The 17,753-nt window shown below is 34.5% G+C and overlaps 1 protein-coding gene across 2 annotated transcripts in view; it reads left to right on the top strand.

The window, feature by feature from the left end:
• The window catches only part of EFHC1 (EF-hand domain containing 1), a 93,840-nt gene that overhangs the window by 13,258 nt on the left and 62,829 nt on the right, over positions 1–17,753 (top strand). For both annotated transcript variants that reach the window (XM_074237185.1, XM_074237186.1), the window contains exons 3-4: positions 5,687–5,974; positions 12,269–12,418. In XM_074237185.1, the coding sequence (XP_074093286.1) occupies positions 5,687–5,974; positions 12,269–12,418 (438 nt within the window). The remainder of the gene's footprint in view (positions 1–5,686; positions 5,975–12,268; positions 12,419–17,753) is intronic.

Below are 17,753 nucleotides of genomic sequence, written 5' to 3' on the forward strand. Positions count from 1 at the left end.
TCAGGAAAGAAGTGGGTATCAATCAGATCTATAGAATTTGGGGAGTTGGAGTCATGATGATTAGCTTCATTGGAGTCAATGAAGTGACTAAAAGAGAAAGAATATAAAGAGGACAGACAGTGCCTTGAAGGACACTCATGATTACAAGCCTGGAGATGGATGATGGTCCAAAAAAAAGAGACTGAAGAAGCAGTGAGGCAGGCAGGAGAAGAACTGAGAGAGAAGCAAATATAGTTAACTACAAAAAATGTAATAGAAGCAAAGGAAGGGGAGAACATGGAGGAGAGAAGACAGAGGAGAGATTGGTTGATAATGTCAAAGGCAACAGCAAGATCAAGATTAATTATAATGACTAAAAGGGGACTTAGAAAGGGAGGCCAACCTACTTTAACATAAAATAATTCTTAAAAATACACCTGACACCGGCCCTGGAGTCAGGAGTAACTGGGTTCAAATCAGGTCTCAGACACTTAATAATTACCTAGCTGTGTGACCTTGGGCAAGCTACTTAACCCCGTTTTCCTTACAAAACAAAAAAACCTAAAAAAAAATACACCTGAATAATATTATATAAATCTGAAATTATAACCTTACACCTGAAACACCTGTATAATATTGCTCTGTAGTTGATAAGAATTGAAAAAAAAATTGTTGATATTTTCCCATTAAAGTTATCTATTACTCCCATTTTTTAGGAGTTGTTTTGCAATAAAAGTTAAGTGAAACAAATAATACAGTGACTTCATCTGAAAGTGTATGTAGAATTCCACATCTTGACCCCAACAGAAAATTTTTTTTCCCTCTCCCACTTTTGCCTCCATTGGGAAAAAAAAGAAAAGAAAAACAAATTTCTTGTCACAAATATGCAGTTTTCTGGAATCATGAATGTATTGATCATAGTGTTTATAGCTTTTAAAGTTTATTTTTTACAATGTTGTAATTATATATGTTGTTGTGGTTCTTATTTCATTCTTTATCAGTTTGTAAAGCTCTTTAAAGGTGTTAATTTTTTATAACATTGATGGTATAGGTTAAATTGTTCTTCTGGTTCTAATGACTTCACTCTGTATCAGTTCATAGAAGTCTTTACACAACTTTTTGAAATAATTTCTTACAGCACAGTAGTAGAACTCTATCACTTTCATGTGCCACAACTCATTCAGTGATTGCTTAGCTAATGAATATCCCCTTAGTTTCCAATTTTTTGCCACTACCAAAAGAGCTGCTATAAATAATTTTGTCACAAAACAGACTTTTCCCCTCTTTCTTTGATTTCTTTGGGATATAAGCTTTACTTTGGTATGACTAGGCCAAAGATTATATGCTGTTTAGAAATGTATATATAATTTCAAATTGCTTTCCAGAATGATAGTATTCAATATTGGTTCACCAGTAGTGCACCTGTTTTCCCACAATCCCTCTAGCAATTATCATATTCAAAATGCATTTTTTGTTATCTTTACTACTCCATGGGTGTGAAGTGGAATCTCAGAATTGCTTTAATTTTCATTTCTCTAATGAGTAGTACTTTTGAATATTTATTCACATAGATGTAGCTGACCTGGGGTTCATCCCTAAAGAACAATTATTCATTTTTTTAGACCATTTTTCATTTGGGGAATGGTACTTATTCATATAAATTCAAAGCAGTTCCAAACGAGACCTTTGTCAGAGAAGCTTGCAACAAAGATTTTTTTCCAGGTTTTCCCTTTTAATCTTAATTTTATTATCTTTGTGCAAAAACTTTTAAATTTTATGTAATTAAAATTATTTTATCTTTTCTATGCTTTGTTTGGTTAATGAAATTTTCTCCTATTTCTCCTATTCATTAATCCATAAGTAATTTTCCCCAATTTTCCTTTTCTATGGTCAGTAATCAGTAAGCATTTATTAAGAACTTACTTTGAACTAAACATTGTGCTAAATGTTGGGGATACAATTAAAAAAATGTCCCTGCCTTCATGGAGCTTACAATACAAAAAAGGAAAACAATCTGCAAAAGGAAAAGGGCTTCCTTCCCTAATGTTGGAGAGTTAAAACAGGCAAAACAGCTGATAGAAAATAGAGAGTTGGCTAGAAAGTTCCCAGCCCTCTATAAAGGAAGATTCTAGGAGGAGTTTCTTGTTCTGCCTCCCCCCCCCCCCATCAGCAAGGTAGATGGGCTCAGGGTGCTGAGAAGGTATTGAATATCAAAAACTGAGTCAATTTGATTTCAGGGAATGAGCTTAATGGGGGGGGAGGGGGAATGACTGTTTTTTTGTTTGTTTTTTGTTTTTTGGAGTCAAAACCCAGACAAAGTAGCCTATGGAAAATGGGAGAGTTATATCTAAGTTATACATCCATTGGAGCTTATATATTATATATTATTTGGTGTTAAGTATTGGTCTAAATCCACCTTCTTCCATATTTCTCAATTTTTCCAATAATTTTTATCAAATGATGAATCCTTATCCCTGGTGCTGGGGCCTTAGTAGTTATTGAATACTATATAACACTATGGTGTTTTTGTTGTTGCCTTTTTTCAATTGTGTCTGACTCTTTTTTGTGACCCAATTTGGGGTTTTCTTGGCAAAGATACTGCAGTAGTTATGCCGTTTCCTTCTCCAGCACATTTACAAATGAGGACATGGAGGTAAACAAGGTTAAGTGACTTGCCCACGATCACACAACTAATAAGTGTCCAAGGCCAGATTTGAACTGGTGAAAATGTGTTTTCCCACCTCTAGACCTGGTGCTCTATTCACTGTACCACCTAGTTGCCAGTAGTACTACATTTGCTTTTGTATATTGTACACCTAACTTTTGGTTGTTTCTCTATTTTTTTTAACCAATGCTATTTTGTTTTTAATAATTACTGTTTTGTGGTATAGTTTGAGATCTGTCTTTGCTAGGTTCTCTTTTCTTTTCATATTTCTTTTGAGATTGTTGACTTTTTCAAACCCTTTTCCATAAGAATTTTGCTATTTTTTCTATTTTTTCTTAGTAATTCTTTGGTGGTTTTAAAATAGTTGAATATTGGACAGAAAAATGTTTTATAAGTGTTCTATTCCTTCTTTACTGATCATGTACCTTACATTAATACTGACTCCCTCCCTTCCCCCCATCCCTTACAAGATGAGGTCAGTAAACTTTTAGTAAAGTATCTTGCCTGTCCCTGACAAAGTTCTCCAGTAAATCCTTGTCCCCTAGCTCAAAACAAGCCCCTGTTAGCAAAACAATAGATCCCTGCCTTAGCCTGAAAGGATTAAGTCTCTGACCTACCACAATTCACCTACATATCCCTTATTAACCTCATCTCTGTTCTCTTCCCATTGTTTCTTTCTCTATTTAACATAACTTACTAGTTTTCCATTGAATTTTGCAAACTTATTCTTTCCACATCATTGTAATAGTTCTCTTCATTTGATTACTTATTTAATTTTCTCATTGTTTTGTTTATCTTCTTCAAACTTTATGACAGTTTCTGTGATGTCTCAGGTTTTCATACTTCCACTCACTCACCACAAAATTATTTTTTTTCCTTTTTTGACATATGTTTGGGTTTAAGATTTTACAAGGATAGTTATATCATCAATTAACCTAAAATAAGGATATTTGTTAGTTTCAAAGGTAATGAACTTGTTTTAACCACTGGCTACTTGAGTTTGGTTCTGCCTGTGAGGAATCATTCAGACTCCAGAAAGCAAGGGTAGAAATAAAACAAAGAATTATTAAAAGGTTACAAGACATATGAAGGGCTGGGGGGAGAGAGAGAGAGAGATGAAGAGATAGAAGAAATAGAAGAGATAAAAGAGATAAAAGAACGGCCAAGCAGCACTGACTGGGCCATAGAGAAGGTTTTTATGTCTTGCCTCTCATCCAGAGGGCAAAAGGTGAACTCCCTTTCTCTTACTAGACAAGGAATTAGGTAAAGCCTAAGGAGATCAGGATACAAATTTTACATTAAACAATGAATCAATGGTAAATCAAGAATGGGGGGTCTCCACCCAAGCAGCTTTTAAGATTACAACTGTTTCTGTTAGGATCATAATTCTCTACTTCTAGTCAATTTACATCTCAAGAATAAGGTCTTAGTCAATTTACATTTCCACCCAATTTTCTTTGCTACATTCACAATTCTCTTCATCTTTTCCCTGCATCACCAGGATCCTTAAATTATCTTTTGGACAATAAAAATTATAATTCAGTGCAACCTTGCAATCATTTTCAAAAATTCTGTAAGATCTGTAATATCAGCCAAGTTGAAAGAGTTGAGATCTTTGAGGCCTCCTTAGAGAGAGGGAGAGAGTGAATGTCACAAGACTTAAGTTCTTAGAGGATAGTAGTGATGGCTATTTAACTTAACTCTATATAATTTTTTAAACAACTATTTTTTAAACTTAAAAAATAATAAGCATTTATTTATTCTCTATCCCATCACCCCCTTATCTAATATCTCATTGAAAAAAAAGAAAAAGAAAAATGAAACCCTTTTAATAAATATGTATAGTAAAGCAAATCAAATTCCCACATTGGATATCTCCAAAAAGTATGGTTTTTTTCTCTATTATGAGCCCTTCGACCTGTTAGCATGCTTAATTATTGGTCCTCAATGAATTGTTCAAAATCCCTTGGTCTGCAAAGTTGTTTGTTTTCAGTGTTCTTATATCAATTGTTCTCCTATTTTTACTTACTTCACTCTGCATCAGTTCATATAATTCTTCCTAGATTTCTGAACCAGTTTCTTTCCTCATTTCTTTTAGTACATTAATGAGCTATTGTCTTAATTTGTTCAGTCATTTCCAGTAGATGGATACCTCCTTAGTTTCCAGTTCTTTGCCACACACACAAAAAAAAAATGAACTGTGAAAAATTAATCTGCAAAGAGTCCTTTTTCTTTGTTCTCTTTAGAAGTATAGGGTTAGTGTTAGTATTGCTTTGTCAAAGGGTATGAATAGTTTAATGATTTTTGAGGCATAGTTTCAAATTGCTTTTTAGTTTGCCTGATGCAATTCACATCTCCACTAACAGTTATTAATATCTCTATTTTCCTGCAGCCTCTTCACCATTTGTCACTTTCCTTTTTTGTCTTCTTTATTCTATTTAACTCTTCCTTCATTAAGATCCTACCTGGTTGATTGGTTCCTTATTATCTAGACAAGACCCTTGAAGACCAGTCATGCTTTCCTAATGGCTGTTCTGAGTTCTTGGTAAGACACTTGTTTCTTATAGAGGTAAATTCAGTGAGGTTCAACAATGGAGTAGATGTAGGGTTATGAACTTTTTGGTCACAGCATCAGCATTCCTTCCCCCCCCCCCCATTTTTAATATATTTTATTTCTCCTTAGTTGCATCTAAAGACAATTTTAAGTATTCATTTAAAATTTTTTTTGAGTTAAATTTTTTTTTCTCTTTCTTACCTCCTCCCTCCCTGAGACAGTAAGCAAGTTGATAAGGATTATACATGTTCAGTCATGCAAAACATAATACCATTATGGTCATAGCAGTTCTTAAAGACCATCTGCTAAGCGGTAGAGGAGTTTTGAAATACACTAGTAGAATATTAACAAAATCATTGATCACCAAAGTATTGCAGTGTATGTGTGTGTGTGTGTGTGTGTGTGTGTGTGCAAATGTGTCTTAATATGTGAAAAGGCTTAATATTATTTGATGATAACCTAATAATGCCACCATTTTCTTTTGATAGTTGTTGAGATTTGATGCCTATTTCCAAGAGGATGTCCCTCAGTCTACTGAGGAGCATTATAGGATCCGAAAGGTGAGAATCTATTATTATCTGGAAGATGACAGCATGTCAGTCATGGAGCCTGTTGTGGATAACTCAGGAATTCCTCAGGGCAAATTCATCAAGCGCCAGCGACTGCCCAAGAATGACCGTGGGGACTGTTACCACTGGAAAGATCTGAATCGGGGCATCAACATCACAATTTATGGGAAGACATTCCGTATTGTTGACTGTGACCCTTTTACAGAGGTACGGAATGAGTTTTGGAATCTTTTTGTTTTAAGTTTTTTGCAAGGCAAATGGGGTTAAATGACTTGCCCAAGGCCACACAGCTAGGTAATTATTAAGTGTCTGAGGCCGGATTTGAACTCAGGTACTCCTGACTCCAGGGCCGGTACTCTATCCACTGTGGCACCTAGCTGCCCCCAAGTTTTGGAATCTTGTGATTCCTTCAACATAATTTTAATTTAAAAGAGGCTAGTCTGTATGATGATGATGATGATGATGACAATAGCAACTAGCATTTATATAATAGTTTCAGACCTAGGTTGTTATTTCATTTGATTCTTAAAACAACCCTCTTAGGTAGATATTATTAGCATTCCCTTTTTTCATAACAGGAAGCTGAATATGAGTGAGGTTAAGTGACTTGCACTGGTTAAGGAAATTTCCTCACTAGGGAGTTAAGGGATTTGGCTACACCAAAAAAATATTGATAAAACAATTAGAATGGGTAATATGACTTTGTGTATATGAATATTTTTGTGTATAGGGATTTGCTTTAATGAAATATTGAATGGTCCAGGCCAAAAAAAAAACCCAACCATCTGACCTACAAAATCGATAACTAATTGACTTGATTGTGATCATTATCCTCACAATCACAGAGACGACTACTATTATAGATTTGATTCTATTCAGATCATCTTTGATTTTGCATCAATTCATAACATTCTTCTCTATTAAGAATTTCCCTCGTAGAGAACAAGCAACAAGTTTTTCTGGGTCTGAAAAGGAGAAAGCATTTCCTCCCATGTCCATTCTTGAATCCTCCCTGGCAGCCTAGTTATCATTGGTGACCAAGGAAAATGGTTTGCTGCAGAAACTATGTAGCTGACTATTCTGCAACTGAAGAAAAAAAATTCCCTTTTATTTGTTGATTTTCAGCATATAGAAGTGAGAGGGTGCTCCACATTTATTTTTCAATAAAATAAGGATCCTGGGAAGTATTATGATGATAATAGTAAAAGCTAATATTTCTATAGTACTTTAAGGTTAAAGCACTTTAGATGCATCATCTCCTTTGCTATATCTAACAGCCCTGAAGAAAGTGCTATTATTATTCCCTTTTTGAGATAAATAAACTGAAGCTCAGAAAGGCAAATTGACTTGCTTTAGAACCATATACCCAGTAAGAGTCAGGGATGGGATTCACACCCAGGTCTTCCTAATTCCAAGTTTATGACTTTCCCCTGTTCTACACCATTACAGCATAGCTTGGGTATTCCTTGTCTTTGCTTTAATTTTATATTTCTCCAGCAAATGAGCTATGTACCCCTGGAATCATATGAGCAGAGCAGATGTGTAAAATGTCATTTTGAAATAGTTTCCTTTTTTAAATTCTAATCATATAATCCCAACACAAATGGCTGGTTTTCATCATCTTCATCTTCAGAGAGAAAGATTTATTCTTGAACTTGTCCTGTCATTTGAAAATTGAAATGAAATAAAAAGATAACAAACAATACTGATTAATTATGAAGATAATACGTCCTTTGAAAAAAAATTTTCCAACATGGATTTGAGACAAATAGTTTTAATATCCAAATAGTTTTAATATTCAGTGCTAGGAAAAGGAACATCCCAGGCTCAACAGAAAGCTTCCTAGAAGTTTTTTCTTTTCCTTTTCGGGAAAATCAGTTTTCTGTTTTTGAGCAACATCTCCCAAAGAAGATAGAATTCATGTTGCAAACATTAATCTTTACTTTCATTTCACAAGCTACTTTGGAGGAAAACTGATGTTCTGATTTTTATAATTTATGTGATTTCTAAACAACTTAAAAATAAATGGCATTTTTTTCACTTATGTAATATCAATGCTGAAGCACATGTTTTTAAGAATTAAAAAACAGAAAACCACCAAAGAGTCAGAGGTTTGAGGTATAGTAAGATTTTTTAAACTAATATAAATATTATTTCTGTTAGAATTGAAAGAAAAGTTAAATATAACTTCAAATTGTTTTATAAAACTCAGAGAATTGTGTTGCTATTGTATCCTTAAATATAGCTCTCACATTAACTAAAAATCACAATAGACGTTAGTATTATGAAATCATAGATATGAGAGTTACCTTAGAGATTGCCATAGTTTTGTCACTTTGTTTTAATATTGATGATATTGAGTATGGAGGATGGAGAATGACTTTTTCCAGCATTTTACAACTAGTTAGAGTAGAACCTAAGTTGTTACCTGGGTCTCCTGATTCTTCCAGTGAGGTATTTTACATTTTCTTCTATTTTTAAATTTTTTTGATTTACTTTAATTGATTATTGATTTCTCACATAGTCATTAGCTTTCACTTATCTAATTCTAATTTTTAAGTTATCTTTCTTGCCTCCTTTTCCATTTGGTCAATTTTATTTTTAAGGAATTGTTCTCTTCAGTATATTTTTGTACATACTTTTCTTTATTTTTTTATGTTTCTTTATCAAGCTGTTCATTCTTTTTTCACAATTCTCTTGCATCATTCTCATTTTCTTTTCTCAATTTTTCTTCTACCTGTTATTTGCTTTTTAAACTCCTTTTTGAGCTCTTCCAAAAAATTCTTTTTGGGCCTGAGACCTATTTCCTTTGAGATTTTGAATGTAACATTGTCCTCTTCTGAGTTTGTATTTTGTTCTTCCCTGTCACTAACATAACTTTCTATCATCGGGATATTTTGTTTGTTTGTTTGTTGCTCATTTTTTTCTAGTCTGTTTTGTTTCTTTTAAAGTTGAGCTCCACTCCTGGGGTGGAATATCTACTGTCCCAATCTTCCCATTTTAGAGACCACAAGCCCTGGCTGTTAGCTTGGAGTGGAACTGGGGCTGCAGAGAGTTGGACCTGGCACTGCACAGAGCTGGGGTGGGCTTGTGGTGGAGGAGAATTGGGGTCTCCAATAGACCTCTAAGTTCAACATGTCATTTTCTGTCACACCAGCATCAATGGGTCAGGTCAGGTAGCTGGAAACCTGAGACTGGGGATTGGGAATGAGAAGAAGAGGTACAAATTTTACATTTAACAATGAAATAATAGGATCAGTATAAAGGATTACAAAATTTGTTTCTAATTACAAATCTTCTATATTCATAGTTCCCTGCATCAGGGTAACCCTGGTATCACAATGGGATGGCACGGACAGAGGGTAGGTGGCTCTTTACTGGGGACTACAGAGGGCCTGGTCAATGACTTGCAGTGGGGCTCAGTTCTCCTGTCAGCTTACTGAAGCAGTGCCTAATGCTTCCTTGCCAGGACATGGGCTGCCCTGGACTTGCATTCCTCTTTTTACCTGGTGACTTTTCAAGTTGTATTGGGCTGGGAAATTATTTCCCCTCACCTTTTAGTTGGTTCTGCCTTTCTAGAATTTGTTTAGAGGTGCTCTTTTATAGTTGTTGGAGATGAATTGGGAAAGTTCAGGCAATTTCCTATTTATTCTGCCATCTTGACTCCCTTGTGATTCTTTGCAAAATTCTTTATTCTTTACAAAAATCCCATACTCTTTTTGTCATACTATTCAGTTGCCCTAAAGTAACTTCCATAGTTATCAAAACATAAAACCGTACCTCTGTTGTATTTTCAGTTTTATAACATACTCAAATTTCATTCTAGAGTAGTTTTCCATTCCTCTTCCTAATTCCTCTACCATTTATTAAGTTCTTTTGAATGTGAGCTCCTTCAAGGCAGCAATCATTTTTTCCCATTTTCTTTGTATCCCATGTACTTAAGAAGGTCCCTGGCACTAAGTACTTAATAAATGTCTGTTGATTGATAGATTAATTGAATGAAGCCTTTAAGGAATCAGGATGTCAAGATGAATTGGAAAACAATCGTGACTGTGAATACAAATTTCATTACATTTATTTATAATGAAATAACAAAATAAAATTCAAGATTGTATGTAATGCAAAAGTTTTTGAATTGTATCTTGACTTTTTCTCAGAGTAATACAATTTTAGAATTAGAAGGAAAGGGCCTCAGCAATCTTGAGAAGGTACTGTTTTCTTTTCCAGTTGTTTTTCCCTTGATGGTGGAGGTGGGGGAGACGATCCTCATATCTGTGTTAGTCTGAATCCATTTCTAAACTGGGGAGGGAAGTACCAGTTCTGAACCTTGTAGACATCTATCTGGTTTAACAACCAACTCATATCAGCTCCTCCTTGCAGTTCACAAATTGACAAATGTTGGGACCTATATCTTTTTTGATTTACTGTATAGCACTGAGAAGTCTGAAATAAAAAGAAAGCCCGAGTGTTAATATCTCTGGTTTTAGAGACGAAATAAATCTCCCTGGGTCCAGTTTGTGCCTTGGAATTGTGACAAGAGCATTTGAATTTGGGTCAGATGCCAGGAAACCTTGGTTTAAGTCCAGAGACTGATACTTAACTATTTATGGGATAATGAGAAAGCCATTTTCTCTGAGCCTCAGCTTCTCCATCTGTTAAATGGGAATAATACTTCAAAACCTTGAGAGTTAGTATAGTATATATAAGTTATGCAATTTAGAGGTATTTGCAAGCGAGTTGAGCTAGTCAAGAATGTTAAAAGCAAAACTCCTTTATTGGGTGGATTTTAATGTTCCCCAATTAATTTGCAAGGAAAAGCTTTTGGCTTAAGAGGATATTTGGACTGTGAGCCCAGAGTACTGAAGGTGGAGATAAGCAGAGAAAGATACATCCAGATTGGAGGAGAAAGAGAGTTTATGAAAGGCATTGTGGAGCAGCTGCTTCTTGGAGTTGGTAACCCGAGCTCTCCAGCTCTTCTGTCAGCTCACCTGATCATTGATAGAAGAGATGGTTTGTGAAGTCTCTTTCACTAGGGCAGCAACTGGACTTCCTTCTTTGCCAAAAGGGCAACCTCCCACACTAGAGCCAATGCCACATATTAGGGTTAAGGTAGCCTGGAGTGGGTCACATCTTGAAACTAAAGAGAAGGGATGCAGATAGGGATTTCATAAAAATGTTCAGGGGCTTCTTATTGGTTTTCAACATCAGATATTACCAGAAGGTAGAGGCAAATTAGGGGAACAGCAGCATAGGAAATGGAAGTTTCCAAGCTCTGATGATTCCAGAAAGATAGGGAGCCAAGCAGTAGAAGAAGACATCTTTAGGCAGAGATTTCTAGTAGTAAATTAAGGTAGTAAATATAAAATAGTAAATAAAATAGTAAAATAAAGTCCTGGCCCCAAAAATCAGGTTTTGTTTTTTCTTTTGACTATAACATGCTTAATCACAATAAAGTACTCTATGAATATGGGCTGTCATTTTCCAAATAGCACATATAGAGGAAATGCAAATATGACAGTGGCCATTTTTATATTGCACAGTTCTTCCTGATCTTGATTCCCAGGGCATGATACCAAATTGTAGAAAAATAATAACAACATAGCTTCAGCAAGATTATAAACATATTTACCAAAGAAAAACCCCTGCTAAATTTAAAAACAAGAATCTGTGGGGTTTGGGGGTAAAAATATGAGCTAAAATAATTTTGTCCAAAAATTTAAGTAAATAGGACAGTAAAAATTGTGAGTAAAGCAACATACATGGACATATTAAACCCATTATTGCTTCCAGTTATACAATAATACTCAGTGATGATATATATGGGGTAGTCTCAGAAGCAGGCTTACTAAATATCTACTTTTTTGCCTCAGTTTCTTCAAGTGTCACATGACTTGGAGAAGGAAATGAAAACCACTCCAGTATCTTTGCCAAGAAAACCCCAAATGGAGTCCCAGAATTGGACACAATTGAAATGAATGAACAACAACTAATACTATACTTAACTTCTTTGTATATATTTATTTGCATGTTCTCTCCCCATTAGATTTTGAGTTCTTTGAGGGAGAGAACTGATTTTTATCTCTTTTTTGTACCCACAAAACTTTACAAAGTATTTAGCCAGTGCTTATTGACTTTGGTATCTAGCTAAATTTCACTGACTTTTTCAGTTTTTAGGTCCTAGTGTTCTTAAACCAATGTCTTCTAGACTGTATCTTAATTGTCTTATTTAGCAATATTTATAAGTTAATACACTGTGAAGGACTAATACATTAAAATCTCCATTGTATATATGGCTGGATTAAAATGTGTTTAATTAAAATCTCAGTTTAGGAGAAATATTGGTAGTTGATTAGGCCATAAAGATTAAGAATTTCCCTCCTAAAATCTACCTTCATGATGCCTGTATCATTCAGTAGTTTCATCTGTCTAGTCAGAGTTCATTTTACCTTCTACAATATTTCCAGGAATAAAAATTATTATTTTGTGTTTTGAATTATTTAGGTATTTTTAGAGAGCCAAGGAATTGAGCTGAATCCACCAGAGAAAATGGCTTTGGACCCTTACACTGAACTCCGGAAAAGTCCTCTCCGTGTGTTTGTTACCCCATCAGACTTTGATGAATTTAAACAATTTCTGATCTTTGATAAAAAGGTGAGTGAACTTGAGGATATCTTAGTGCATCTGCTCCCATTTTCAAATTTTTCTTCCCTTAACAATGAGTAGGCTATTTTGATAAGTTGTGGTGAAACTTTGTTTTGTCCATTTTGGATTCATTCAGAATTATAACTGTAATTTCAGGTCACAGAGTCAACCTAGTTTATAGAACTGAGTTGAGTGAACTCACCTTTAAAGTAATGAAATTATAAAGTAAAAAACCAAAACAACAAAAAAAACCCCTCTTTTTTTCAGGATTATTGATTATGATTTTTAGCATTCTTTTTTTTGCTTTGAGTTTTGAATTTTCTTCCTTCTTCAGACCTTTCCCCACTGAGAAGGCAAGCAATATGATACCCATTATACTGTAAAGTCCTGCAAAATATTTTTACATTAGCTATGTTGCAAAAAGCAAACAACCAAACAAGAAAAATAAGGTGAAAAAATATGCTTCAGTTTGCATTCAGAGTTCATTTATAACTACTCTCTCTGAAGGTGGGTAGCATTTTTCAATGGAATCTTTTGAAATTGTCATGGATCATTGTAATGATCAGATTACTACGTCTTTCACGTGATTATTGCTACAGTATTCCTGTTATTGTGTATAATGTTCTATTCACTTTGTATCCATTCATATAAGTCTTAAAAGATTTTTCTGAAATCATCCCCTTTGTCATTTTTCCTTTTCAGATTTTGTTTTTCTTTATTTCCTCTATTTCCTCATTTTTCTTAACATCTGAAAAGCTCTCTCTCCAACCCAATGAGAAGGTAATATGAACAGAAAGCCAAAAAACAAAGAAACAAAACAAAAAATAAAACTCAAGTTATGTCTACTTCTTATTTCAGATCCTAAATTGATCATATCTCCTTTTAAAGCACAGACAATTCTCATTAAATCCTTAGGTAAAATTACAATGTCTAAAGACATCCCCAAACTGGTCAGTTTGGTAGAGTTTCTTATAGCATGTTCATAAAACCTCTCTTCCAGGTTCTTTCTCCCTGTTCATTTTTGTGAGGTTCTTGTGCTTTCTCTGGCAGGTACCCTTGAGGGACCCTCTACTGTTGAGAGCAGAGAGCTCTGTCCAGAGTACTAGATGTGGAATCTGGAAATCAGAGTTCATAACCTGCTTCATATATTTAGTGGGCAGGTCACAGGACCCCTTTGGATCCTCGACTTACTTCTCTGCAAGATGAATAACCACATATAACACTGATGTGAGGAAAATATTTTGAAGACATTATAGCAGTATATAAACATTTTTTTTAAAGCAAGGGAATGCCTGCCTCCTCAGTACAAACTGAGATGCATAAGAGAAGCATAGTTTAGGCCTGGCTCTGAGACTGCACTAAACAAAAAAAGCCAATTTCTAGAGATAGCTACTTATAACAATAGACCACAGTTTTGTTCCATTAACTCTCAGGAATATAAATCAAAGATGACAAATTTGCTTTGTACATGGAGAAGGTAGACCCCAAATTTAGCAAAGAGGAATTTTTTTCAGTTTTGGGTATTTTGTTTTGATGAGAGCTAAGAATAATATTCTGTACTAGTGATTATTCTAATTTATATTTTATATAGAAACAAGAATAGAAATGTTCACAGACAATAATGTCAGATAATATGATGTGAAATGGCAAAAGTGCAATATGCTTGTATTTAATATTTCTTTTATGGCTATGCAATTGCCACTTTTTTTATAGATGCCTTATAGTTTTAGAATAATAATAGCTAACATTTAAATAACGTTTTATGGTTTACAAATATTTTTCTTTCAACAACTCTGTGAAGTAGGTAGTACCTATAATATTGGGATATAATTATTCCCATTTTGCAGATGAAGGAACTGATACTCAGAAAAGGTGATTTGCCCTTTTTATCCCACCATAACCTGGCTCCCACCCTGGGTCCCTGTTGAAATCTGGAATAAATTAGAAATTCTGGAAATGAGATAAAAAATGACAAATAATTACTGACTGTCCCCAACTGCAAATAAAATAGGTAATGAATTGTCAGAGAATTTGAATTTTCCCTTTGAAGTGATTGTGCCAAGTGTGGCTCAACCAATAGTCCTATTTAAACTTTGATGCACAAAAAGACTGATTCCCTTCAATTCAATTCAACAAAGTCTTGCTTTGTGTCAGACTCTTTACTATATTCTGTGGATACAAAGATGAAAAAACAACAAAAAAACACCACTTCACCTCAGGTAACTATGTTCACCTCAGGTAACTATGTTCACCTCAGGTAACTATGTTCACCTAGGGAAATGCCTCCTGAAATATTATATTGACCTACATTATGATTAAATGAGAATTTAATTAAATATGGACCCACTCAGTCAGCTAACAAAGAGGAATAGAATATCAAGAAATAATGAGAATATGCTCAGGAGGAAGGAGAAGGAGATATTGGTGGTGATCAGGACCTAGGCCCTCAGCCCTCAAGATCATGACTCTGGAAGTGCTCAGTCCTTTTTAGTATCATGCTCCAAGTAAGAAAGTTTACTTCTGCTTCCTCTGACTTCAGTTAGGGTTTCTGAGTAGTTTTTTAAATCATTTATAGCTCCAACATCCTTAACATATTTAATATCACCTCTGTGGTGTTCTTTGCTTTTTTAAGGAATTTTATTCTTTTCACTTAGAAAACATCACTTACTATCATTAAGTCCAATGATTTCTCTTTTTAAAAAAAATGTATCTTTTATGTTAAGTTAATGATTTTTTTTTTTAAAAACTGGGGTAATTGGGGTGGCTAGGTGGTGCAGTGGATAAAAGCACCGGCCCTGGAGTCAGGAGTACCTGGGTTCAAATCTGGTCTCAGACACTTAATAATTACCTAGCTGTGTTTGCCCTGCAAAAAAAACAAAACAAAACAAAACCTAAAAAAAAACTGGGGCAATTAGTTAAAAGCAGAAGACTGACATAAATGGTGAACCTTTTCTTAATCATTGGAAAAACAGTATTTGAGAGTTGGAAGGATCCTTGGTAGCCATCTAGACCAATTAACACTCCAAAAGAATCCATGCTGCAATATAGCCAACCAAGCAGTCATCTACTTCAGGTAGATATTTGAAGACTTTCAGTGAGGAAGAGAACCCACCAAAGTATCCTGATGTGCTTTTGGACCACTCATTATTCCTCTTACATCTCTTCAGATATATCTGCCCCGACAGCTATCCCAAATCTCCTCTGAGGCTAAACATCTCCAGTTTCTTCAATGTATTTTTGCATGTCATAGCCTTAAGGCCTTCCACCATACTTGTTGCCATCCTCTCTGAAAGTTTTCTTATTTGCCTGCGTCATTCTTAAATTGAGATACCCTAAATTGAACTCATTTCTAGAAATGGTTGTACACTCATTTCTGGGAATCTAGGCAAGCTGGAAAAGCACCCCCCCACCCCAAATCACAGGGTTTTTTGGTTGTCATATAATATTGTTGACTTATGTTGAATTTGTGGTCCATTAAAGTTATCAAGCATTTTTGATGGATTCTTTTCTAACCATGCTCCTCCCATTCTCTTTTTTGTAACCCATGTATAAGACTGCATTTCTCCTATTGTCCATCAAGATCTTTTTGGATTTCAGTGTGTTGGCTGTTTCTCCCAGTTTTCTGTCACTATCCTGAGCATGCCATCTATGTCTTTATCCATGTCTCTGATCAACATGTCAAATAATGCTAGACTAAGATTCTTGAAGTGTCTCACTGGAGACCTCTGCTTGCATTGACATGGAATTATTATGAAGTAGTCACTAAGTCTAGCTATTCTAAAAATTTTGATTCTTTCTAATTGGATTCTTGTTTTATCTCTATTCCCCTTCTTCAAACTAAGAGTATGGTGATACTCTATCAAATGGTTGGCTAAGATTTAGGTAAACGATGTACAGGAGTATCCTCAATTACTGGTTTTAATGATCCTGTGATAAAAGGTTAGAGTGTCAAGGCCTCTTCTTGAAGAAGATATGATTCATTTCTTTTAACATTTAAATTTGTTATTTTATTTTTTAACATTCTTTTCTTTTTAAATTTTGAGTTCTAAATTCTCTCCCTCTCGTACCCACTGTGAAGGCAAGCAAAATGATATCAATTATACATGTATATCATGCAAAACATTTTCATATTAGTTATATTTTTAAAGAATCAAGAATGATATAATAAGAAAATTATACTTCAGTTTGTACTCAGAATTCATTGGTTCTTTCTCTAGAGGTGGATAGCATTTTGTACAAGTCTTTAATAGTTGATCATCATTATCATTGTGTTTTTTTTTTTTTTAGTTGTTTCACCCATGTCTGACTCTTTGTGATCCTATTTAGGGTTTTATTGGCAAAGATCCTCGAGTGGTTTGTCATTTCATTCTCCAGCTCAGAGAATTGAAACAAACAGGGTTAAGTGACTTGCCCGGGTCACACAGGTTGTAAGTGTCTGAAGATGATTTTTCCCATCTCCAAGTTTGGTGGTTCTATCCATTTTAATACCTAACTGCCTTGATCATCATTGCAAGTTTGCTATTACTAAGTACAGTAATTTCCCAGTTCTTCTCATTTCACTTTGCAGCAATCATAATAGTTCTTGCCATGATTTTCTGAAACTACCTCCCTCATCATTTCTTATAACACAGTGAATCTATCACAATCATATGCCATTTGTTTAGCCATTCTCCAATTAATGAGCATCTCCTCAATTTTCAATTCCTTGCTACCACAAAAAAGTGCTGCTATGAATATTTTTGTACATATAGATCTTTTCCCTTTTCCCTTGATTTCTTTGGGCTTTTGATCTAGTAGTGGTATTACTGGGCCAAGTTTTATAACCCTTTGGTTGTAGTTCCAAATTATTCTTAAGAATGATTGGACTAGTTCCTATTCTAACTGCAATTCATTAGTGTACCTATCTTTCCCCTCATCCCCTTCAGCACTTGTCATTTTTAATAGGTGTGAGATGGTTCATTTACCTTTCTCTAATCAATAGTCATTTAGAGCACTTTTTCACATAGTTATAGATAGCTTTGATTTCTTCTGAAAATTGCCTTTTTATAACCTTTGACCACTTATTTGGACAATGGCTCTTGTTTTTATGAATTTGATTCAGGTTTTTACTTAATATATAGTTTAAAAATGAGGCCTTTACCATAGAAATTAGCTGTAAAAATTTTTGACATCATTCATTGCTTTTGGTTCCTTTTAGCATACTGTAGATTCTCTGATTATCTCTTTTAATTAATTATTTTCCTTTTCCTAATGTCTGAGATCATGATTGCTAGTCCTGTGTTTTTTTATTTCAGCTATAACATATTAGATTCTACCTCAGACCTTTATTTTAACTCTGTCTGTT

Source organism: Macrotis lagotis, chromosome 5 (assembly GCF_037893015.1).
Source record: "Macrotis lagotis isolate mMagLag1 chromosome 5, bilby.v1.9.chrom.fasta, whole genome shotgun sequence".
Classification (NCBI taxonomy): domain Eukaryota; kingdom Metazoa; phylum Chordata; class Mammalia; order Peramelemorphia; family Peramelidae; genus Macrotis; species Macrotis lagotis.